This window comes from Uloborus diversus, chromosome 7, assembly GCF_026930045.1.
Source record: "Uloborus diversus isolate 005 chromosome 7, Udiv.v.3.1, whole genome shotgun sequence".
NCBI classification, from domain to species: domain Eukaryota; kingdom Metazoa; phylum Arthropoda; class Arachnida; order Araneae; family Uloboridae; genus Uloborus; species Uloborus diversus.
Genome location: NC_072737.1, coordinates 102,538,725 through 102,565,948, shown reverse-complemented (window position 1 = coordinate 102,565,948; position 27,224 = coordinate 102,538,725). Strand labels below are relative to the sequence as shown.

General features: G+C 32.4%; 1 protein-coding gene across 1 annotated transcript; it reads left to right on the top strand.

The window, feature by feature from the left end:
- The first annotated feature begins 6,849 nt into the window (after positions 1-6,849).
- LOC129225706 (DNA topoisomerase 2-alpha-like) lies at positions 6,850-13,493 on the top strand. Its single transcript, XM_054860187.1, has one exon. It carries the CDS (start codon positions 7,030-7,032, stop codon positions 11,737-11,739), a length of 4,710 nt encoding a protein of 1,569 aa, XP_054716162.1. The 5' UTR covers positions 6,850-7,029; the 3' UTR covers positions 11,740-13,493.
- The last annotated feature ends 13,731 nt before the right edge of the window (positions 13,494-27,224 follow it).

The following is a 27,224-nucleotide window of genomic DNA, read 5'->3' as shown; positions in this document are numbered from 1 at the left end:
GCCCAACGTCCCAAGAAATTGGGGATAAAATTGAAAAAAAAAAGTTACTTAAATAAATAAAAATAAAAAAATACACAAAGACTTAATTACGTCACACACATACTACTAAGGGAAGAGCCCTACAGATTTTGGGGCACAAAATTTATAGATCCGGTCCTGCTCAGTTCAAAGTAAAATAAAAAACAGAGCCCCTGATGGTCAAGAAAAAAATTGGGCCTACCAATAGAGGACCACCAGAGCTTGAGTTTTCCTTCAATCGGAGACTACCCTCCTTTAAGACTAAACTGTCCAAATAACGGGCCTGCGCCCCCCCCCACGACTATATGGCCTATTGTGGCAATTGTCCCTGATAAAAAACAAGTACTTTGTGCTGATTAACTAATACGAATACGACGTCCGCAGCCAGCAGGGGCGGATACAGAAAAATCATTTGGAGGGGGTACGGAAAATTGAATAGTCCTCTCCCCCGCCCCACCTTCGATGTTTCATAATTAAAGTTTTAATGACTTTATTTCTCCTTTATCTAGGAATCTACTTCGAAGTACATGAATATTTTGCACTAATATACTTTTAATGTGGACCGAAAACATCTTTAATGCTTCAAGCCATTTAAATACTAAACCCAATATAATGTCACCGAGATGCTAGACAATGAGCAGTTTTACTCAGGAACATTTGCCATTAAGATTATAACACAAGGGCAAGGTTATTAAATTAACCCATACCTCACTTGAGTTTTTTAAATTAATTTATAAAGAAAATCATAACATATAAGTTTTACTGAAGAATTCAGAAACTATTTTTGTGTGAATTTCAAAACAATTGCTGATTTGTTCTTTAGGCGCGCCTACAAATTAAAAAAGAAAAATTAAAAAAATCAAAATAATTATTGATTCCATCAAAGAAGAATTAGTGGACGAATCGCGATAATACGGTCCCTTGAATTCGAAATTAGTGAGTTAAATAAATTCTGCAACTCTGAGCCTCTGACTCCAGTAATACTTCCTTAGCAAGCAAATATGCTGTGTGTGTTTTGTGTTCTTTTTAATTAACTACGTAAAAAATGCAAAAGAAAAGTCAATTAAAATGTAATAAATAAAGTAGTGAAATTAATTCATCCTTTGGGGGGGGGGGGGGACTCCCAGCCAGTGCAGCGTAGATTAGGGTTGGTGACAAAACCCCTCCTGGAACGTTGGTCCAAAAAAAAACCCCCTCAAAACCATTTATTCCTAGAAAGAAAAAAAGTGCGATTTTTCCGTTTATGTCATAGTTAGGAACAACTACCTTAGCGCATTACAGAAGTGGGAAAAGCAGATTCTGTATGTCGAATTTGGAGTTTAGGTTAGGGTAGGAAAAAAAAAAACGCCAAGAATAATCTTTTCACGGATTAATTGTTAAAATAAATTTAAGTGATTGATATGCTAATTAATGGACGTATCTCAACTCCACATCAAGGAAAATTGATATTCCGTTGAGATTCTTGAGTCATTAAATACAAAATTAATCAAAAAATTTATTTTCCTTTTTTTTTCCAAATATAAAATATGTATACACAAACCCCAAATAATGAGGAAATTAATAAAATATTTATAAACAAACAAAAATTTTATGTTTTAAATATTTATTTAGAGAGACTAATTTTCGTCGTCATGGTTACAAATCGTCTGCATTCAAGGCTTACCTCAAATAGTTTTTGCATAAAGGGTTTTTTTTTTTTGCATAAAATCAAGTATTTTTGTGAAAAACATCTAAAAATACTTAATTCTGGTAAGGATAAAGGCATAACATTATACGCTGTAAGTATAATCTTTATGAAAAGTGCACGAAAGCAATTTGGTCATATCTTATCTTTATTACCCCATCCTAATTACTAGTTTTTTTTAATGAAAATGCCTCGTTTTACCTAACCTAGAAAACCACTGGTCATGATATGAGCGTGAATTTGTCCTCTACTCCCATTCTATATATAGAAACAAGAAACTCAACGAGTAGGGTCCTATCGCAATTCGTGATTTCAAGAAACATAATTTGAATTCAAGACGTCAAAATTCAAATGAATGGCAGGGGCTTTTTTTTTTCTTTTTCAAGTTACAACAATTTATACGTTTTCAAGTAAAATTGAAATCAAAGTTATGTGTGGTCTTTGTATTACTGTGGGGTCTCTTGACCAGAATGTGCTACGCTGCAAATGCTTGAAAAAAAAATGACAAGAATCTTGAAAAAGAGATTAAAGAAACAAAATTTTGAAATCTAAGAAATCATGGCTAAAACTAAAACAAGTGAAAATGTGTGAGGGCTATCAGCTAAAAACAGATAATTATAAATCATGTATTAATTTGAAAAAGAAATTCATATTTTCTCTAATATGCACACTTGAAGGATCCACGAGCAGTGCATGTCTGAAACAATTTCTTTTACTCATCATTTGTCCTAACATAACTGAACCAACACTTATTAGCAATATTAGCAACCAAACTTCAAATGATTAAAATGTTTTTTTTTTCCACCACACTTCTAAGATTTATATGAAATGGCTAGATGTAGCTGTTAAAAAATACATAGTAGCTAATTCGAGAGGTTGCAGAAAATTTATAACAATCTGTTAGAAAACATTAAATATACAGACACATAGATTTGATACAAGAACTTTATTTATAGCTTCCAAAAATATATGCATGGTAGTTAACAATTCAAATGATCAAATCTTTATTTCTTCATGAATGAAACAGAAATATAACTGTTTAACAAATTGGATTTGATCAAAAGATCCTAATTCAAGGGAAATGGAGCAAGCCTCCAAACAATATGGTAAAAACCTTTTAAAAATTAACCAATTCCTCTTAAAGGAATTGTTATGAGGCATGTTATGTCTTCAGATACTTCCACCCTTTTTTGATGACAAGCAGACAAGTTACACAAAATACTTTCAATATTTTGTCCCAATGTCTCGTTAGTTCTACCATTATCCTGCATCACATGTTCTACGTAGGATACCATTAAAGGTGTCTTAACAAGCTTCTAGGCAAATATCTACAAAAAGGAGGATCCAAGCTTTAAATCTTCAAGAATATGCTCCTACTTGAGTCTTCCATTGAGCTTAAAAACTTACTTTCTGAATTTTCATTTAAACTATTTTACAACAATTATGGGTGCTATTAACAAAGATGGGGTAAGAGATATCAAGACATGAAAGAAACAGGTGATCTAAAGAAGCACCAAACATCTCTATATGGAGTAAAATTGGGTAACTTTTTCATCAAGGGTGTGTAAAGAGGTTTCAGAAGGCATAAAAATTACTTAACAAATACACAGTAAAAATTAATTTAGGTTAACTATGTCAATCACTGTAAATTCAAAAGATCAATGAGCCTGAGCTGTTATCTTTTGCTAACAGCTCAGTTAGCTAAAGCTAACACAGTTCGCTTTTGCTCCTTAGATGTGTAGACAAAATACTACATAGTACAGTTAACTCTCAATCACAAAGTCCTGAAAAACCGGCTGTAACCTTTGAGTTACGGGAAGCAACCACAGCCTTCTCAAGAGTTAGGGACCCAATGAAATCTATGAAATAAAAAAATATTTGAGTTAGAGTCAACTGCATAACACAAATCAATGAATAATAAAAAAGTTAGAACATAAGGAAAAAATTCATATACACTTGTTATTTGATGATTTTAAAGTTGAATAATTTCCTCCTTGATTACTTATTACAGATTAAAACTCTTGAAATATCACACATTCATACTTCTGTTGAATCAGTTATTACTCTTCAGGCTTTGACTAAATTGAAAAGCATAAGCAGAGGAAATGACAGCAAATGAAGCCAAATCTCTCTACTATGTGCCATTTAGAGTTTCTGCATCTGCACATGCGAAATACTTCTTGGACTGCGGGGGAAAAACAACTTAATTTAAAACTTAAATGCACCAATATTACCATGCATCATAATCATACTGGAATAATACACAATGCATTGTTTTTTCTACTTTTTCAAATATCAAATTGCAGTTGGTTCTCTATTTAATGACATTCTATTGAATGACTTTTCATAGTCCCAGATACTCCACTGCAGTTTTAGAAGCATTCTATTTAAGTACGATTTTTTTGTGGTCCCCTGAAAGTCGTTAAATAGAGTCAACTGTATTGTATTTCTCATCTATTTCTAATTAAATCATTTACTTAATAGTTTTAATAGGTTAACAAGCTGTTTTTAATAGCTTACTCTGTTTAACTTTTTTTGAACACAAATCAATAAACAATCAAAAGTTAGAACACATGGGAATAAGTTCATGTAGGCTTGAGTCATTTGTCAACTTTTAAAGTCTAAAGTTGTATGATTTTCTACTTGATTACCTCTACAGATGAAAACCCTTGAAACATTGTACAGATCCATACTTCTGTTGATTCAGTTGTTACTCTTCAGACTCAGGCTAAACTGAAAAGTACAAGCAGAGGAAATGACTGACAGTAAATGAAGCCAAATCTCTCTACCATGTACCATTCAGTAAGGAATTCAGTTTCTGAAGCTGCACACCCAAAATACTTCTTTAACTGTGGGGGGAAAAAACAACTTAATTTAAATCTTAAATGCAACAATATTACAATGCATCACAATGGAATAGTACGCAATGCATGAGTTTTCCCTGTTTTCATAAACAAATTATTATATTTCTGTTGTCTATTACACCAGGTTTCTACTTACTCAGATGAACAGTATAGAATAGCATCCAAAAGGAGAACAATTATAATAAATTAATATGAATTTCTGCCTTCTGTGCATAGAAAAAAATCAAGAATACCAAATATCAAGCGGGGAAACACTTTGCACACAATGCATTTTAACCTGGAGTGCTTGCAGACAAATAAGATAAACACACCAGTTGTGATCAGTGCTTCAATAGAGGCCACTTCAAGGTTAATACTTTAGAAAATAGGATTCCAGGTCTCCCAATGGATTCAAAAGTGCATCAAACATCATTTACACCTCAATACGAAATATTAAATACATTGTAACATTTTACCGGCATCAAATCATATTATCCACATGCAAGGCGGAGCGAAACAATTTTGTAATAGATTAACTAGGTGCATCAATTTTTAAATACATATTTGATTCTTTAATAATTGAAGTTTTCAATACTGTTTTTTTTTTTGGGCACTCATCTAGTTCTTTTGTGAAACATAAAATAAATTTAATTATTTAAATTTGCCTTACCAAATTATCCTTGGGTACTTTCCGTTTGTTCATGCGAGTGAAACCATTGCAGTCGCCTAACGTCATAGTTGCCATGAACTCCAGGTCAAAATCACCAACGATTTAGCTGTTATTTACATCCACTCGACAAAATGCTGTCCATCTTAAGATAAAAGTAGCCTCACGAAAACGGGACCAGTAATGCATTGCCATGAAAAGAAAAAAGGAGCCAGGAATATAATACCAACATTACAGTGCAACAAGAATAACACAGTAAAAGAGCTATAAAAACATTATTGAAAAGATATTACATGAAGCAAATAGCATTAAGTATAAAATAATAACCCATAGCTATTTTAATTGCCTGTTGAGCTGTAGGAGCTCTTAGTATAAAAAATGGCAGTTAATGCAATAAATGTATCATCAAACAGAAAGCTGCATTTATGTTGATTAAAAATACACCAAACCGAGGTCCCAAAAACAACAGAAATCTTCTTTGGTGACTAAATACGGTTCATAAAACCAATAATCGGCAAACTTAGGCTCATTAATGAATTCCGACACATTTTGAGCAATGTAGTCATTTATTACCTTATAAAACAGCTAATATATGCAACGTAGTATTATTTTTTTAAAGAGGAAGCAACTTGTAAGAAAATTAGATTAAATTTCTTACATGTCAGTTCGGTGTACTGTTCAACACACAAAACTTATACTCACTTGGATTTCCTTTTTTTGGCACTCTCGCCCGCCAAAAACATTGGTGTATTTTAATTTGTTCAAATGAAGAAAACTTCGCTCCTACTTCAAAAATCATTTCTCCATAATTACAATAATTAGATCATTAAAATACTATCCACATGGGAAAGAATGCTGAGAAAAAGCACGAGGAGCAGCAGTTGCTGCAGGGTTGCCAGATTTTTGAAACAGAAAAATACTACACCTCCTCTGAAAAAATACTACAAAATACTACATTTGGCGCCGTCTACATTACATTTTATAAAACTAGAATATTACCAAACATATATATATATATATATGAATCTTAACACTGATAGTTATATATATTTATTTGTTTCATTTTTCTTGTTCCACTTCATTTTTACCTGTTTTACCGCTTTTTTTCTTCAAATTGGCAACATTTCTGCTTTGTTTTTAAAAATTTGAACTTCGTAATTTGTTTTGTCTCTCTCTTTTTTTCGAAATAAAAAGAAATCACATATAAACCATTTTTTAGCGAAATACTACAAAAAATACTACGCCCCCTAATTTGGGCGAAAAAATACTACCGTAGTATCAAAAATACTACATCTGGCAACCCTGAGTTGCTGCCAAAAAACAACGCGAACGTGATCGCCAAATATCGAGGCCGTCTGAAACCACGCCAAGTTACTTCAAAGGTTGCTAGAAAAATCGAGGAGTAGCAGACACTTCCCGAAACTAAATTATTCCTGCAGAAATGCAAAATTTGATGGTTTTAAAAGTAGAATACCTTTAAATACAATGATTATAACACCAGTATCATTTTATAAGAGTATTTTAGTCTCGTTTAAATTTCTTTCAGGAAAAAAAAGAATAATTTTATTCAGCGTCTGGATCTGGCAACATTTTTAAAATTCTGTGTTTTCTTCACTTTTCTTTGTCTCCTGTCATTCGAATTCCATTCGAAACGGAATTTTACCGGTGTTTTGTTAGAGAAGTGGACTGTAAAAGTAGGGTATAAATATTGACAAAATGGCTTAACATAAATCTATGAATCTAAAATTATTGTAACAGATCATAGTAGATTAACATAGACTTCAGCGCTGTTGAAATTTTTATATTCTTCTGTAAACATGGCGGATCTATCGGATATGAGTGATGACTATGAAGTTAATGATTTACGAAAACCACCGAAAGGTAACAAAAAGCTTTCTGTTGAAAGAATTTATCAAAAGAAAACACAGTTAGAGCACATTTTGCTCAGACCGGACACATATATTGGATCAATCGAACCTGTTACCCAAACAATGTGGGTGATTGATGAAGAACAAGGATTAGTTAACCGCGAAGTTACGTATGTACCTGGCTTATATAAAATTTTTGATGAAATTCTTGTTAATGCAGCTGATAATAAACAAAGGGACAAAAATATGGATTGTATCAAAATTGAAATCAAACCTGAAAAGAATAAAATTTCTATTTGGAATAACGGCCAAGGCATTCCGGTTGTAGAACATAAAGATGAAAAAATGTATGTTCCATCCTTAATTTTTGGTCATTTACTCACTTCTTCAAACTATAATGATGATGAACGAAAGGTAACAGGTGGAAGGAATGGGTATGGTGCTAAGTTGTGCAATATATTTAGCACCAAGTTTACAGTTGAAACAGCTGCCAAACAATATGGATATAGTTTTAAACAAACTTGGACAGATAACATGAGTAAAACTGAGGATCCTAAAATAAGCTCATTTAAAGGCACAGATTATACTTGTGTAACATTCTACCCAGATTTATCGAAGTTTAAGATGACCGAGTTGGAAAAAGATATTGTTTCTTTGATGACAAGAAGAGCATATGATATTGCTGGCTGTACTAAGGGCGTAAAGGTCTATTTAAATGACAAAAGATTACCAGTGAAAGGATTTAAAGATTATATTGAACTGTATATCAAGGACAAAACAGATGATCATGGAGATCCTTTAAAAATTGTTCATGAAATAGTAAATGACCGATGGGAAGTTGCTGTCACAATGAGCAGTCACGGTTTCCAGCAGGTGAGTTTTGTCAACAGCATAGCAACGACAAAAGGCGGAAGGCATGTTGATTATATAACCGATCAGCTAACTTCGAAAATTGCTGAGGTAGTGAAGAAAAAGAATAAAGGAGGGAAAAATGTTAAGCCTTTCCAGATTAAATCGTATTTATGGGTTTTCGTCAATTGCCTCATTGAAAATCCCACTTTTGACTCTCAAACAAAAGAAAATATGACTCTGCAAGCAAAAAGCTTTGGTTCAAAAGCTCCATTAACTGAGAAATTCATTAACCTTGCTCTGAAATGTGGTGTAATTGAATCAATTATGAGTTGGGTGCAATACAAAGCACAAACGGAGCTTTCAAAGAAGTGCAGCAGTAAAAAACATTCAAAATTGAAAGGTGTTCCGAAGCTCGAAGATGCAAATGATGCTGGTACCAAGAATTCAATTGATTGTACTTTGATCTTAACTGAAGGAGATTCGGCCAAATCTTTAGCCGTGTCTGGATTGGGAGTAGTTGGCCGCGATAAATATGGTGTTTTTCCACTGAAAGGTAAAATGTTGAATGTTCGAGAAGCTACACATAAACAAATTATTGAAAATGCAGAAATTAATAATATAATTAAAATTATGGGGTTACAGTATAAAAAGAAGTATGAAAGTGTTGATGATTTGAAAACTTTAAGATATGGTCGATTGATGATAATGACAGATCAGGATCAAGATGGGTCTCATATTAAGGGTCTATTAATTAATTTTATTCATCATAATTGGCCTAGTCTACTTCGTTTACCTTTTCTTGAAGAATTTATAACCCCTATTGTCAAAGCTGTCAAAGGAAAGCAAGAACTTTCATTTTACAGTCTTCCAGAATTTGAAGAATGGAAGAACGAGACACCTAACTGGCCATCTTACAAAGTAAAGTACTACAAAGGTTTGGGTACCAGCTCTTCAAAAGAAGCTAAAGAGTATTTTTCAGACATGCAACGTCATCGTATTAAATTTCATTATACTGGTAACGAAGATGATACTGCAATACAGCTAGCTTTCAGTAAAAAGATGGTTGACATGAGAAAAGAATGGCTGACTAATGGAATGGAGGAAAGGAAGAGAAGACGTGAATTAGGGTTACCAGAGTTGTACTTGTATGGCAAAGATACTACACGAGTATCATACAATGATTTTGTGAACAAAGAATTGATATTGTTTAGTAATATGGATAATGAACGATCAATTCCATGTTTGGTTGACGGTTTGAAACCAGGACAGAGAAAAGTAATGTATACATGTTTGAAAAGAAATGATAAGCGTGAGGTGAAAGTGGCTCAATTAGCGGGATCAGTTGCTGAACAATCAGCATACCATCATGGTGAGGCAGCATTGACTGGTACAATAATCAATTTAGCTCAGAATTTTGTTGGAAGTAATAACATCAATCTTTTGCTTCCCCTTGGACAGTTTGGTACACGGTTGCAAGGTGGTAAAGATGCTGCCAGCCCCAGATATATATTTACTATGTTGAGCCCTATTACGAAGCATATAATTAACAGTCTAGATACTCCGCTTCTCAGGAACCTATATGATGATAATTTAAAAATAGAACCTGAATACTACGTTCCAATTATACCCATGGTTCTGGTAAATGGGGCCGAAGGTATTGGCACAGGATGGAGTACCAAAATCCCGAATTATAATCCACGAGACATTGTTAAAAATCTGCACCGTATGCTTGATGGAGAAGAACCTCTTCCCATGATGCCATGGTTCAAAAACTTCCGAGGCACTATAGAGAAATTAGATGACCATCATTTTATAATAAGCGGAGAAATTGGAATTCTTGATGACAATCAAATTGAAATTACTGAACTTCCTGTACGTGTTTGGACGCAAACCTATAAAGAAGGTGTATTAGAAACAATGCTACATGGATCTGAAAAAGAAAAAACTGACAAAAGTAGTCTTATTACTGACTATAAAGAATATCACACAGATACTACCGTACGATTCGTTGTCACTATGAGTCCTGATAAATTGTCCCAGTTTCGTAATCAAGGCATCCACAGAGTGTTCAAGCTGCAAACTACCCTTACCATTTCAAGTATGGTTTTGTTTGACCATTTGGGATGTTTACGTAAATATGACAGTCCTATCCAAATATTAAAGGAGTTTTTTGATGTCCGTTTTGCTTTGTATGAAAAAAGAAAGGAGTACATGATTGGTATTCTTGAAGCAGAATCTTTAAAGCTTAAAAATCAAGCAAGATTTATTTTGGAAAAAATTGAGAGCAAAATCATAATTGAAAATCGGAAAAAAATAGACATGATTCGCACCCTTCAAGAAAGAGGTTATGATTCAGATCCTGTGAAAGCTTGGAAAGAATCTCAGAAAGATTTAGATAAAGATGATAAAGAAGATAATTCTGATGATGAAAGTGAAACAACAACTGGTGGACCTGATTATGACTATTTACTGGGAATGACTTTGTGGAGTTTAACAAAAGAAAAAAAAGATGAATTGCTCAAAAAGCGAGATGAAAAGTTCAAAGAATTAAATGACCTGAAATCTAAATCTCCTTCTGATTTATGGAAAGCAGACTTAAATGAGTTTATGTTAGAACTTGATCGAATAGAAGAGCAAGAGCTTGCAGAAGAAGCTGATGTGCCAAAAGTAAAGGCAAAAACTCAGGGAAAGAAGCGTAAAGTTGCTGAGGAATCCAAACCATCTGCATTTGCAGAGAGAGTTATCCCACATATTGATGATGAATTTAAGAAGAAGTATGATAAGAAACCTAAAGTCCCTGGCGAATCAAAACGTGGAAAAAAGAAGGATGATACTACTATTAAGAAAGAAGAGGAGGAAGATGAAGATGATATTAAAAATGTGTCCCTTGCGGATAGAATTAGTAGTGCCAAGAAAGAAAAAAAAGGTGGCAAAGGGATGAAACAGTCAACTCTGAACTTTCAAACCATTGGTAAAAAAGAAAAGAAAGAAAAAAGTAAGAGTCCAAAGAAAGGGACAAAGAAAAATCCCTGGTCTGATTCTGAAGAAGATATATCAGACTTGTCTGATATGGATGATAATTCTTTGGAAAATAGAGAAGATTACATTCCACCAGAGAAAAGAGAACTTCCTCGTAGAAAAACTGCAAAAACTAAATACACATTTGATAGTGATGATGAAGATGATGCTCAGCGCGAGATATCTAGTGATGAAAACTCTCCACCACCATCTCCTAAAGTGAATAAACCTGAGAAAAATATGGAAGAAAATCATAATGGGGCTTCATCTCCTGTGCTATCGGACAGTGATGATAGTTTTAGCGCTCCTACTAACTTAAAAAATAACAATGCTGATAAAAATGACTTATTTGATTCTTTATTGGGTGGTAAATCCGATGAGCCAGTGACAGAAAATCCAGTACCACCTAAAAATAAAATGTTTGATGATTCCGACAGTAATTCGGATGCAAGTCTGAAAATTGAAAGCAAAAAGCCACCACCCAAAGCAGCTCCGAAAAAGAGGCAGAAGAAGAATGCGTCAAGTTCAGATGATGACTTTGAAATCGAAACAAAATCTAAGAAAGCTCCTAAAAAAGCTGCTCCCAAGAAAAAAGCTGAAGATGGTGCTAAAAAAGCTGGACCTCCAAAAAAGAAAGCTAAGAAAAAATCTGACTCTGATGATGATGATGATACATTTAAACCTATGGATGATAGTGACCATATCCCTGCAAAGCCACAAAGGGGAGGTAGGTCTAAAGCCCCTGTGAAATTTAATTTTGGCGATGATTCTTCAAGTGATGGATTTTAATCTGATTCTATGCTTTTATCAATTATCATTTTTTTTTTAAATACGAAAAGACAGTTAAAGCTTGGTGCTCCTAAACTATTTATGAATGCTGGTTTATAAACTGTATAAAAAAAACAAACTATAGAACGTAAAAGTTTTGTATTAAAAATTAAATCATTTTCATAAAAGTTTTAAAAGACAATGATAAGAAATTCATGTGTGTTTTCTTTGCCACAGTGTGATAAATTTACTGACATCAAGTAATGTTTTAAGTATTTGATTTAACTGCAAACAATATTTTGTATTAATTTTGAGCATGAAATTAGTTCATATATATATTTATTAACTTTTAAAGGGCGTAAAGCATAGCAAATTTGGCTATGCATTGGCATAGTGTTAAGCATAGCCAAATTGTCAAGAGAAATTCACATTGCTGAAATAGTTGTTGCCATTTTTTATCCTCATGTGCATTTTAAATTTAAATGGAACTTTCATGTTAATTATGACCTTTTCATGGTGGAATATTTTATATTTTAATGGCTTAATTACTTTGCAGGTCCCCCCCCCCCCCCATCTTAATGTAACGTTTAGTCCTATTAAATGGCTAGGTTTGTTTAAAATTAAATTTTAAACTTCAGCAATATTGATTTCAGCATTATTTGACTAGTTTGGTAAAAATGTTGAACATCTCCAAGTATAGAATGTAAACTTACAGATATTGCCGAGGTATAAATGACAAATTGTTCCTTTGGCTGCAGTGTTATCCTCGGGTATTTATAGGAGGGTGCTGAACTTTGCCTTCTCCAACCAAACCTTTGATAATGTGCTCTTTCTTTTTTTCACCTCCTAATGAGCCCCCTGTGCCCATAACAACATTTGATTATAAAAGCAAATTTTCCTTGATAGGTGAATATTCATGCAACCTGGGGATAGAAATAGTAATAAAAAATAAGTTAAAATTTCAAAAAGAAAAAAACCTAATTTTAAATTTGAAAATTTATTGATTTTTTTCATAAAACTTTGAAATTTTGCAGGTTTTTTCATTTAAATTTATTTTACTCGATTTGTTTTTTAAATAAAACCTAATGGAAAAATTTACAATGAAGACATTCATTTTGAAATTGATAGTTTCTACTTTGATTTGAATATGAATTTGAAAGTAGTGCAATTTTTTACAAAACATTGAAAGCTTTTTAATAATAATGACTGTTGGAAATTATTTGTGGTCTGTGCGCATTTAGTATCCAAAGATAAATTGAAGAAATTTTTCACAATGAAATCCTCTTGAGAAAGCTTCATTTTGATTTGATTGAAGTGTCTTACCATCAGGAAGAGCTTTCTCTCCCCTCCCTCTTTCATTATTATCCAGGGAAAACAATAGATTGAAACAGATTCCTTTAAAAATGTATAACAAACTAGGTGTTTGGAAATTTAAAAACTTACAGTAAATTTACAAAATTGTTTTTTAATTGAATGACAAAAGCCATCATCTATCTGAAATTCTTTTAATGATTCATCATTATTTGTTATTTTGTACATTTGTATATTGTTGCATTTTGTAAAACACATCACTTTCCAGTGTACGAAGGCATATGAATGTGGTATATTGTGATTATGGTGATAAAATCTCTTGTTTTCTTTCTATTGTAGTTCAAGATGTGTAAGTAGTTTGCATAGTAAAAAATAACAAAGCATAGAATATTCATTTTCATAAGGTTCATTCATCAGCATTTTCAATTCTTTGAGCAATTGTTTTATGTTACATTGTCATAAGTTATTTCATATTAAAGTGTTTTAAAGTATATTTCGTCTCCTTTATGAGTTAATTTATTAACTTACAAATTGCATCCTTCTGAAAGTCATTTGGACATTGGGCTATTCCAGAATCCAGTTATTGTCGCCAAATGTCCCGGATTTTAAGGCACAGTTCCATATTTAAAAAGAAATCCCGAGGGACTCAGATACGGAACATCTGAAGTCATTCTAGTTAAGAGATCTTATTTTAAGAAAAAAAAACAAGGCAAAATGAAATAAAGCAATCACAAAGTAGCAAAAGTTAAAATTGTTTTAAATGTAAGTTTGTTAAACATTGTATTAGAATAATTATTACATATTTTTTATTTAAACACCTGTACTCTAAAACAAGTTTACTCAGCAGTAAGTAACAAATTACTTGAACGAAATTTACCAATAAAAGTTCATATTTTACAGTGTTAAAATGATTGAATTGAGCCAATTTTTTTTCGCAATACTTAAATCTGTAGAAATAATTTAAAAACTTATGGAATTTTCTGAAACAAGTTCAAACTTTAAGTATTATACATAAAAACCCTAATGGTGTCAGAAAGGGAACTGAAAATTTGCATACATTAAAAAAACCCCTAAGATTCAACTCAACAGAACTGTTTTCAAATTGTTAGTCCACTTACATATATACTCAGGCATAAGTCGACCCCCTTCTTTTAGGAAGAAAATCGGGGAAAAAATTGAAAACCCACGTATAAGTTGACTTGCTGCTTTTTGAAAAACTCAGAAATATTTTGCCGCTATTTTTGAATATAAACGTTACAAAAAAGAAGGAAATTTAATACAATGAACATTCTTATGTTGAAAAGTCCGATTTTCATAATTTCTACAATTGCAATTTTTGTAAAGGGTTCGACTTCATTGTTACGGTTTTATTGCTTTTATTTTGAATTAATATCAAAACTCTGCACTGGTAGCCATATTACATTACTTTTTAAAAAAAATGAACGTTAATTCGCGGGTACTGAAATTCCCGCAATTTTTGAGTAGTTAGCCGTTTACTGTCATTATTTAGCCTTTATTTCCCAGTCATGATGTAAAATAAATGTTTAAAAGGGTTAGACTAAAATTGGGAAAATGTTGTTTTTTCCAAACATTGTTCTGGTAAAATTTTCAGAAATTCTGCTTCACATATAAGCCAAACCCCGAACTTTTAATCTCATTTTTGTGCTAAATTTCTTGATTTATACGCGAGTATATACGGTAAACGTTTTTTTAGCAAAGCTGAAATATAAATATTTTTTCCTTTTTGACCAAGTTAATTCTGGAATAAATAGCAAGATTTTTTTTCCCTACGGTGTCGAACATAGACTGCAAAGAAGGTATTGTCTGACATGAAAAAAAAACTATAACACTTAATTTGTTAATAGAATTATATATAGTCATAACATATTACAATGTTTTCAGGGATCACATTCAAGTTGGGGAATTTAAGATTTTGTTTGACTACAAACAGGTAGCCTGACTATTTTATTGCATAACCATACTGAAAATCCTTATATTAGCCAGTGATCAAGTAATGCTCCTGACGTCATCATTAATGAACCTCGCTCCACTGCATGATAATTTGATAATATCTTTTGGAAATTTTAAAATGCAGGGAAAGGCTTTATTGTGACAAGGCTGAACTCGATCTGGTAACTTAACTGTTTTACTGGTAAGACAGTCATTTCAGGGGAATGAAATAACAAAAAAGTAGTCAACAATGAATGTTATCTATTGGAGTTAAGGATTAATCTACTGAAGTTAGGTTTAAATTTCAAATATCAAAATACCCTCAAACAGGCAACTGCTTCGTTCAAATGTAGAAGCAATTTTCGCCCATCATATTTTGACCGGCGATTTTCTGGAGCAAAAATAGTGAAGAAGGAGAAATAATAATTTTTTAAGTAATTTTATATTTAGTAGCCAGAAAGTCCTTTTATTTGTAGTCTTTTCAATTAGGTGTGTAGCATGACCAAATATTTTGGGCAGAGAGGCACCAGGGCTTTTGCCAAAAAATGGCTACCCCCCCCCCCCCCCCATCAGTATTGCCAGATGGTCAAATCCAGATTTCCCCAATTCCCTTCCAACTTTTCCCCAAAAAGCGGTGTTTTCTATCAAAATTCCCCAAATTCAAAAATTATTTTTCCACTAATATTTTCATAAAATAAATCGGCATCCTCTAATATTTTCGTCTCTTGAAAAATTTTTTTCCCCCCAAATAGCCAAATTTTCTTATAAAATTCCCCAACTTTTTTTTTTTTCCATTTTCGCTTTTTTTTTTTTTTGTCATCTTTATCTTTACTAATAATAAAGCTGAAAGTCTCTCTGTCTGTCAGGATCTCTGTGATTCGTATAGCGCCTAGACCGTTCGGCCTATTTTCATGAAATTTGGCAAAGAATTAGTTTGTAGCATGGAGGTATGCACCTTTAAGCGATATTTGGAAAATTCGATTTTGTTCTTTTTCTATTCCAATTTTAAGAACATTTTCCCTAGCAAAATTATCATAAGATGGACGAGTAAACTACCAAGCTATCGTAACGTGGGCAATAAAGCCAATTGGCGAGAAATTCATCATGCATTATTTGTAAATATACAGGGAAGCTAAAAGACCTTTTAATTTTCTACTACGGGCAAAGCCGTGTGGGTGCCACTAGTCATAAATACAAGTGCCTGACCGAAAGATAAGAAATAACCAAAAATTTTTTTTTTCTATTTCCATTTACTGCTCTGCTTCTATATGTACATTTAAACTATGATTTTTGTATATATTTATCCAAGAACATTCTTCATCACACTTATTTTTACCTGTTTCACGTATGAACTAGTTACTCACATAGAACATTAATGTCTGATACAAACAATGTAACTACTACTTCTTGACGAGAATCTAAATACAAAAAAAATTCTTTTTTCCCCCAGGTTTTCCCCAAGAAAAAAAATTTCCCCAAAGAATTCCCCTCAAAACTCATTTCCCCAGAGAGCACCAGATTTCCCCAAAATGGGGAAATTTCCCCAATCTCAACACTGCCCTCCATTTATCTTCGGGGTCACCAATTTTGTTGTTAAAAAAAGGAATCGGAAAGGAAACTTTTGAAACCTTAGGAACATTGAATAGAAATACAGTAGGTGCTGCTTAATGTGATCACTTTGGGACAAACACAGTTTGATAACAATAGCAGATTGATAACAGTAACCAAAACGAATCCAGATCAGACAAAATGGTGATTTTTTTCAATTAAGAAGCATTTGTTATTACAACAGCAAATTAAAATTACAATAACTCAACTAAACAGAACTCTAAATTGTAAATTAACTAGGTTAGCTAAATGGAATAACTCTTTTTTTCCTTTGATTTAACCATCTGGCCAATGCTATAAAATATTTTTTGCCCTTTTAAAAGCAAGACGTGCTTTTTGCTGCATTAACGAACGCATTAGGGTTTCCAATCCTGGATCCCGCAGAACATTTAGCGGGATTTCCAATCCTGCAAATTTTTTCCATGCAAGCGTTTTTCAGCTTTTGTCGCTTATAAAATGACTATTTTCACATGCATAATCTGAAGTTTGAATCACCTTCCTTGTATATCTATAAGAAGAGCAAGAAAATCTTCGTCTCATATGTGATCAACGGCGGATTTACCATTGGGTCCATGTCAAGTGGTCCAAGATTTTTTGAAATTTTTTCACTCACATTTTTGTATTTCTTTGAAATTTGGCTCATCGATTGTACCCTTCCAGGTAATAAAAAGTCCAAATTTTTAGATTTTTATCTCTTTCATTTTTTTTTATTTGTGAGTCTTTGATTTTTAGAAAAACCCTCCTTTTTTTTTCATGAATACTAGAACATGAAATGAACGAAAAAAAGCATTTTAAAGTGCATTAGATGTTGCTTAATATGATATGCAACATGATAAAAATTTTCATTTTTTAAAAATTAAATTTAAATTTCTCAAAAAACATATAATGAACTTTTTAAAAATAAATTCTCAAATTCTTGTGTATTCTATCTTGGTTTGTGCAAAATTTCAAGTTGGGATCTCAATGGGATCATAGTTTTATCACTTTTTGAATAAAATTTGACTTAAGAAATGTTGTTTTTCGAATTCTATTTAGTTAAATATGTAGTTCTGTTACTGGTGATGGATTAGTGAGTAGTAAGTAAACATAACTATGCTTGAAATGAGCTGGCATAAACTTGCAGATTGGTAATTGCCCCCCCCTCCCCCCAGTACCACTAATTTTAATCTTTTTTTTAAACTGTTTTCAAAATATAAAAAAATAAAATAAAACAAAGCGAAAGGTGGTAAATATTCTTCTTTAAAACAGGACGAAGCATATTCTTCCCACCCGCCCAAACGGATTATTATTAACCTTTTTTTTTTCAGACCTGATGTTTATTTTTCTATTTTAACTTCACAAAGTGCACTTGATTATTTCAATATCTAATAAGGAAAATTATGATTCATTTCATCCCTATCCCAGTACCAACCTTCAATTTTGGAGGGAGGAAAAAAGTGATTTGCCCCTTGATCATAGCCCTGTTGTTTTAATGTTTTTCCTTTATTTTCACACAAAACTACAAATAAATCAGAGTATCTGATCACGTGTCTGTCACCACATAAGTATCTTTCTACAATACTGGAGTACAGCTGTTTTTTTTTCATTATTGCTTGTTTTCTTTTTGATTACTGCTGTAAAGGAGAGTTATGCAACGAGATCTATCTATACCTATATTAAAAGCAGTTGTAGATCAAACAAACTTTGCCCTTTTGAGCATAACCTTCCATGTCGTTAAGCTTCATTCCAGATTGCTCCCCCCTCCCCTCACTCTATCGTCCCACTTATCGGTAGAGACGTACCGAGTAGCACTTTGGCCAAGTACCGAGTACTCGGCCGAGTTACCAAGTACCAATTATGTTTTAAGAAGAACCTCTGACACACATGTGATGAATTTTGAACTTATTGGAATAGTAGTATAGACCTCCTTGTCCGAATAATAGTTTTTAAAACTAAATTCCTGCTGAAATTCAATTACGCATTACATAAACAATTTTGTTTGTCAAAAATTTTACAAAAAAATTGTTTTTAAAATTAAAAATAAATAAATAAAAGGTATGATTAACAGGCCGAGGAGTCAGTCACCTTTCTCACCTTTAGTCACCATTTGAAAATTTGGTTACTTTTAGTCACCTTTTGCAACTTTTGTCACCTTTCTTGAAATGCGCGTCTTAGGATTTTTTTTTTAAATAAATCTTTGAAAAGTATCTGAATGATAGCTTTAACAGTGAAATTAATTAAAAAAATAGCCTTAAATACGCCCCCCCCCCCCACCTTGTTGTTTAAGAAAAATAGCTATGCTACTGGGAAATCAGGGAATTTTTTTAATCGCTTGCAATTGCGCCCTATGAGCAGAACCAGTCTTTCTATCCCTTCTACAGATGGACTTGCTCCTTATTTTCGGGAATGTATGTTAAAAGAAGCATGTTTATCCTATTATACTCCGAGCTTTGATGAAATTACCAATGTCGAAGACAAAAAAGAACTGCAACGAACAATAAAATATTGTAATAAATAAATACCTTTGTGCTGAACAGTAAAGTAAGAAAAACAACGTTAAAAAAAGCACAAATTTGCCAATTACAGCAGACACGTCTTTCGGCGTTACAGGGAACGCTTTTTTCAATGCAAAAGGTAATGAGCTTATGGATGAAAAGACATCCGATACCTTTTCATCCATATTTGTATTGAAAAGACATCCGACTTTTGTCGGATGTCTTTTCATCCATAAGCTCATTACCTTTTGCATTGAAAAAGGCGTTCCCTGTAACGCCGAAAGACATGTCTGCTGTCATTGGCAAAATTTGTGCTTATTTTAACATTGTTTTTCTTACTTTAATATAATACTGGTCTGAAAGCCAATGTTGCATCACAAGAAGGCATCTCAAAACTTGCTTCTTGGGCAAGGCAGTTGGTGAAATTTCGATTGAGAAGCTATGTGAAGCACTTACCAAGAGTAATTATCCATGAATAAATGTCTCATGCTTTCCTTTGGATGGTCCTTATGTTAATAAAAAGGTTTTTAGGTTGTTTGACACGATTATCCTTGAGACACGAGAAAAAAGCCTAATAAATATTGGTACTTGCAGTATTCATACAATTCATAATGCGTATGTCAAAGCATTGCAGTATTTAGGTGAAGAAGCATCTGAACTTCTTCTTAGTACTTATAGCTATTTTGATGGTTGGCCTTCCCGTTATGAGGACTTCGAAGAAGTGCAAGCTCAACTAAATACACCTCATCACTAGTTCCTGAAACACACAACTACCCATTGGCTTACCCTTGGACCTGCAGCAAACAGACTACTGGAAAAGTGGGATGCTCTTCAGTATTATTTTTTTAAACATGTGCCTTTGATAAAGAATTCAGCTATGCAATGCAGAAAGTTGTTGCAAATGTTTTAAAAAGACCTTCTATATAAGCTGAGCTGCATTTTATTTTTTCATCTGCTGATTTGTTTATGCAGTTCACGAAACGCTTTCAATGCCAAGCGCCTATGATACATTAATTGTACCAAGAAATAGAGACCATTGTTCAGACTTTTATGGCTCGGGTTATAAAAGCCTCTGTCATAAAGAAAGTTGATTTTTCAAACGTAGACACGGATGAACTGTTTGCAGTTGGTAACAGACTACCTCTTGAAGATCTCGTTGTTAGTGGAGAGGTGACAGATGAACTGTCAAAACTGAAAGAAAATGAAAAGGTTACGTTTTCAAGAGCTGTTAAAAAGCATTGTGTGACTGCATGCAAGTATGTAATAGAAACAAAGTTGTATATCAAACGGGTTACTGAAAAGTTTTAAATTTTTGAATTCAAAAGAGAGAAGTAAATCTAGAAGCTGTAAGGATTTGATAAAGGTTGCCAAAATCATGCCTTTCAATGTTCCACTCGATAGGTTGCAAGATGAATGGAAACTTTTTCAGCTGGAAAAAGATGATGAAGCATCCGAAAACAAAACCATTGATATCTACTGGCAGCAGCACATTTCGAAAAGGACTCAACTTCCAATGATCTAAAGTTTCGTAATGTTTCTAAGGTGATAAAAGCTTCACTTGCATTATCACATGGTAATGCTGACATTAAAAGACTATTTTCCATTTCAAAGCACCTTTTTGGTGAAAATAAGACAGCAAGGATTGAAAGATTTTTAAACAGCATACTTATAGTTAAAGACGCTGTAAAAGAATATCCTCATTTGCTTTCTTTACCAATTGGTCCAGAAATGATTAAATGTGCACAACAAGCACACGCAAATTACACAACATACATGGAGGAATGTAAAAGGAAAAAGGATTTGGAATTGAAACAGAAGCAAAAAGAAACACAAAAAAGAAAGGATTTTGAAGAAGAAACTAAGAAAATGGAAAAAATTAAAACATCTATTGAAAGTGAAACTGTAGAAATCTTTACAAAAAGCATATAGGCTTATTTTGGTAAAAGTCAGTAAAAAGGGATAATCCTTTCCTTTTTTTTTTTTTTTTTTGAGTTTTTAACAAATTGCTTTTGGTCACCTTTTAGTTACTTTTTTATCACCTTTTAGTCACCTTTGTTTTCAAATTTGTCACCTTTCTCACTTTTTTCAAAGGCCATCAGCAGTCCTCGGCCTGGATTAATCAAGTTGGAATTAAAACAAATTTATATACTAATCAATTATAGTTTTAGTCCGCCAAACATAAATAATTTTAATACAACAAATGTGCAGGAACACTGCAGACATGTGTTTCTATCGTCTCCCCCCCCTCCCCCCCGTTACAAGGAATGTCTTTTTCAGTGCGTAACATGTGAGCTAAAGAATAAAGACATTTGACAAAAAAATCCGACTTTTGTTGGATGCCTTTAAAACCACGGGCTCCCATTTTGTGCATTGAAAAAGGAATTCCTTGTAACGCCAAAACACGTGTCTGCAGTGTTCCTGCATTGTGCTTTAAACATTGTTTTATTTCCTTTTATTTTATAAGCCAAGGTATTTTTATATTTTTTATAACTAATTTTTGCTTGTAGCAAAAATCCATTTTTAATATGAAAATTCCATATTTTCTATACTTACCTTTTTTGCATAATTTTTAATAAATAAGTTTAATTAACTTTGAGGACATAATAAAGATTTATTCCATTGAAGCATTACAAACTTCATTATTCTCAAAATTTAAATTTGACTTATAAATTTTAATTGTAAATGATTGCAGAATATATTGCTTGCTCTTTTTTTTACATAAATTTTAGTATCTGCCTTGGACAATATTCAATTTTTTGCAACTACTCGGTATTGGCCGAGTATCTGATCAGAATTTGGCCGAGTACCGAGTACTCAGTACGTCTCTACTTACCGGAAAAAAAGCTGCAAATGATTGTGGTTCTATTTAGTGATGTTCCCATACATTTTTCTGAGGGTATACTCCTAGTAATCCATTATGCACAATATGTGTATGCGATCATATACATAATATGTCTAAAAAAGTTTGAGTGTATACGGCGGATATGGAGTGCATCCTTCTGGTTCTCTTTGCCTGTTAAAGTTTTCCCGACTTTTAGCGTTCAATGGGTCATTCCGGTGAACATGGTGCATTTCAGTTTTCAAAACTTTTTTTTTCAAAGTCATCTAATCCAACAAAAATTAATGTCAAAAGGGTTTAATTTATCTGAACTATGAAAATTAATTAGCTCAACTTGGTATTAATATTCAATTTTCTCAGTTCTTTTATCAGAAATGAAAGATTTTGACCACTCTGTTACACATTTAAAAACAACAACAAATTAAAAATTTTCAAATATTTTTTGATTTTTTTTGTTTAATAGGAACAAATGGAACATATCTTTCATACAAATGCTTAAAATGTCATTGTAAAAGGCACATTTAAGTTTTATTGCTAATTATCTTACTCAAAAATACAAAATTTTAAAAAATCATTTGCAAAAGTTTGATTATTATATGAAACAAACTTGACGAAAGATTGAAGTTGGATTATTCTAGTTAGTAATTGTTTAGCTCTATGCAAATTAACCTTTAAATTAAATATTAAAAAAAAAAATTACATTCAAATCAGTTAAAATATTCCTGTAACAAAGTGGACACTATTATTGAAGATACAAGTAATCTCTATGTTTAAGCGGAGAAAATAGATAGACTATGTTTCATTTTTTAAAATTTTGGATTTAATTCAATTTTTCTATAAATTTGTTAAGCTAAGCTTTTTGAAAAACATCAATAGCATATGGGACTTGTTTACTATTTCCATAAATATTGTCCACTCTGTTACACAAGACGGGTAACAGAGTGGACAAATAAGTAGTTTTTTTTTTCTAAACCTAAACAAAAGTAACAGTTAAAATAGTAATACAAAAGCAAAGAGTAACTCTAAAATTACTACTTTATATGTAATTTAGATATATGTTTTGAAATTTTAATTAGTAAAATTAATGTAACATAGTGGACATTTTGTTACTCAAATTTATTATCAGAGACAAAGAATGAATCTTATCTTGCTTGTGTGTGTTGACTGTTGAATCCACTAGGGTTAGCTAAACAGAGTTTTTACCATCTGGTCATCTCAAAAGTATTGCTAGTTTTTTTGTAAAAATATTTTTTTATTCTTTAATGACTGTAACAGAGTGGACATTTCAAAATTTGTAAACTTTAGGGACAATTGTAAATACCCTGCATTTTCATTAAAAAAACATTTTTCTAAAAAAATTTATTGTTTAAATTGTTACAATAAAGGTATTGCAATATAATTAGAATTTTTTTTTGTTATTGCATCTAAGCAATTACTTACCTAAATCACTTTTTAACTGTCACTGTTTTGAAGCTGGGACATCAAGATTTTGTCTTTTTGACTAACATAATTTTTTTAAAAAAAAGTCCTAAATCAAAATACAGTAAAACCTGTAAAGTTGACCACCCTTGTAAGTTGACCACCTGTCTAAGTTAACCGCTATTTTCAAGAACAGAGTTAGATCTATATCATATAACTCAACCTCTATAAGTTGACCACCTGTTTAAGTTGACCACTAAAGTAGTGCACCGCAAGTGGTCAACTTACACAGGTTTCACGTATTAAAAACAAAAAATACCTCATGATACAAAATTGCATGAAGAATAAAAAAAATATATATTATTAATTTGTATTAACTATCAAATTTTCTATAAAAAATCTAAAAGTGCCGGACATGAAATGTACCATTTTTGTTGGAATGACTCCACATGAGGGTGGTCCAAAATTTCGAAGGTGAAAATTTTTTGAGTCCTACCCTCCCATTTTGTTCCAATGTATTAAAAAATAAATCAGACAAAATTTGAAAACATTTCGATAATATTTAGAGGTAGCTCAATGCAGATAAAGTTTTCATCATTGCTGAATAGAACGCGTACGCCACGCGACCATTGACCTCACTAAGGTAAAATACAATTGCTATTTTTCTTAACAAGAAAGCCAATCACCTGTGGTATTTGTCAGAAGAGCTCGTGGCATTAGCCCTTTTTGCCAATAAAGTGCCACACTGCATTAAAAGACAGATGGTGAAGGCGATGAATGAAGTAAATGGGGAAAAAATGTGGTGAAGCGCCCTAAGATTTTGCTAAAACATTTTATGGATATGAAATTTGAAGAACTTGTGACAAAGGGATCAATTTCATTTTTTCAAAGCACAGGTTTACCTGATACCTTCATTCACGTAGATCCAGAAATCTGGGAGCCTCAGAAGGATTTTAAGAAAGCAAAAAGGATTATTCAAGGAATTTCAGTGGTTAATGATAATGCTGAAAGTGGTATAGCCCTTATAAAAGAGTTTAATGGAAAAATGACACGCAGTGAAGAACAATTCCAATTCTTGTTGCAAGTTGTCGCAGAACATTTACGAACTTATCCCGGATGTAAAAAGCAGAGTTTGTAATGTGTACTAAGGAAAGTCATATACATAACTGTTGAAATATTATTATTATGTAACTATTTTTAACTTACAAAATGCTGGCAATTTTAATTAAATTATCTACTTTTGCTAGCGTCAATTTTATTTCTATCTGTATTTATTGCATAAAATGGTAAAACGCGGAACTTTGAGGCTGTTGAGCTACCTCTAAATGTTAAAATTATGAGCTCAAACTTCACAATAATTATTTTTTACTCAGATGGAACCAAGTGAGGGGTAGGACCAATAAAAATCAGGAATTTTTTAAAAAGGGCCTTTTTTGGACCACCCTACTCCACATACTTTACTGTTTTAGTATAGTAGTGTTATAGCGACTTTAGTGTTAGCCCCAACTTTGTTTATGATTCCCCTCTCTGCATTTATAAGCCTCAGTCATTACTGATGTTTTGCAGCATTTGTTATTATTATTACTCTTGGGTACCAGCTTTTTTTTTTGAAAACAATATTGAAAAAAAAAGTGGTGGAGGGGGGGGGGGGGGTCCTGCCAGCTCATTTCAAGCATAGTCATGTTGACTTATTATGCTTGAAATGAAGTCACTAGACCAACACCAGAAAGAGAACCATATTTAACTAAATAGAATCTGAAAAATAACATTATTTCTTAAGTCAAATTTTATTCAAAAATTCATAAAAATATGATCCCATTGAGATCCCAACTTGAAATTTTGCACAAACCCAGATAAAATACATAAGAATTTTTGAGATTTTTTGAAAAAAAATTCATTATGTTTCCTAAAAAGTTTAAATTGAAAATTAATTGTTTTAAATGAAATTTTTTATGAAATTAGTCAGGTTGCATATCATATTAAGCAGCATCTAATGTTCTTTAAAATGCTTTTTACCAAATCTTTCTATCTATATTTGGTGCCGAGTCATCGTCCATTTTATGTACAAGTATCCATGAAAAAAGGGGTTTTCCTAAAATTCAAAGTCGCATAAATAAAAATAATAAAAGAGATAAAAATATGAACTTTTTATTACCTGGAAGGGTACAATCGATGAGCCAAATTTCAAAGAAATACAAAAATGTGATGAAAAAACTTTGGATCACTTCACATGGAATGAACTCCATTTAAGAACACAATAAAAATAGAATATGCTTCCCTGAGAATGAATTGTTAATGGTGTTCTCATTCAAGGTTTCAGTTTTCATACATTCAGCAATTGAGAAAATGCTTAAAATTAACAAGCATTTTCAAAAACCATCACTAAAATTTTAAATCTTATAAATTACGCTTTAGAAAAAGTAGAGAAAGTTCATCACAGATTCGAATACCCGCTGGAGTAGCCTGATTGCAATGTTGGAGCATTTATGTAAGCTTAAAACCTTTAAGTTACACAAAATGCTCTTAAGAAAGCAATGAAAAACCTGACACATATTCAGCAAGACTTTGAATGGGGAAACAGAAACTTGCATAAAACACAGGATGACTCGAATGACAGTGCAGTAAGTTAAGCTGCTCATGTTTTTGAATGTCTCTTTAAAGTGAGAGGCAAAGTTAGCGAAGTTATCCAAAATTTTTACTGAGACTGCGACTTTGTGAAATGGTGAAATCAAGCAGTATTCACCAATTCACCCCTTGGTGAAATGAATCAAATTCACTGACACAATTACCAACGTTAATGTAACAACAAGGGTGCAAGTTAAATTGGAAACCGCAAAACACATGATGGACATTGTTTTTGTCCGCAATTTGCCTTTCTTGAGCAAAAACCAAGCATAAGAAAAGAAAAATATAGTTCAGAAGGTGATGAAGTTAATGGGGATCTTTTTCTAAACGTCCACAATTATTTAATTTCAGTAAAACCAACTGCAGTGGAGCCACAGCACGTGTTTTTATCAAGCGCATTATTCTTAGAGCAAAAATCCTTTCCCATCCCATTCGAGCAGCCAACTCTTGCTTACCAAACGATAGTTGCTAATAAGGATCTGACTTTGTAATGCTCTACAATAGGTGTACGGAATTCAAGAAGACTACTAATTCGAGTAATTAAAGCAGCCTTTCCTAAAAAGCACAACTTTTTCTATTTGACATTAAAATGTAATTTTTAGAAGAAGAAAGTCAATCCTGCGGGATTAGCTCCTTACAATCTCGAAATCCTGCGTGATTGGAAACCCTAGAACGCATCCTTTTATTCAAATTTTCATTTAGCTTCATTTTACTTTCAATCTCGTCACAATTTTTTAGTAACTTACGAAGTAATGGCTGAGAAATGTATACTTGTTCTTCAGCATTTCTTTAACTCATCACAGTTATATTGTCAGAGCGTTATAAAATGTCAATTTTTTTCTTGACAGTTAAATTATTTTCTCCATGGCTAAGATGTTTGACAGTTGAGAGTGAAGTTTCTAGTGTGACTGAGCAGGTAGAGAAATTCAGAAAAAAAACTGATAAAAAAGAGAACTTGTTTTTCTGGAAACTACTTGTCAGGGTTTGCTTTTGTATTTCTTTTGATTGAGAAACAAAAAAGGGGAAAAATTGAAAGTTTATGTAAAAGTGATAACACAGACATTAAACAAAGACACTGATTACAATATCCAACTTCTTTAACACGTCTTAATATACAAATGTTCCGGGACTTGGTGATTCTAATATAACATTAAGCGAATGATAACATTAACCGTGATCACATTAAGCGGCGCCTACTGTAATAAGTGAATAAATAGATTGCATACAATAAAACACTTCAAAATTTTATAAATAATTGAAATATTTTCTGGATGCAAAGG

Bases quoted from the DNA above. Each gene is read 5' to 3' on its own strand.
- LOC129225706 (XM_054860187.1), top strand. From the start codon at position 7,030: ATGGCGGATCTATCGGATATGAGTGATGACTATGAAGTTAATGATTTA.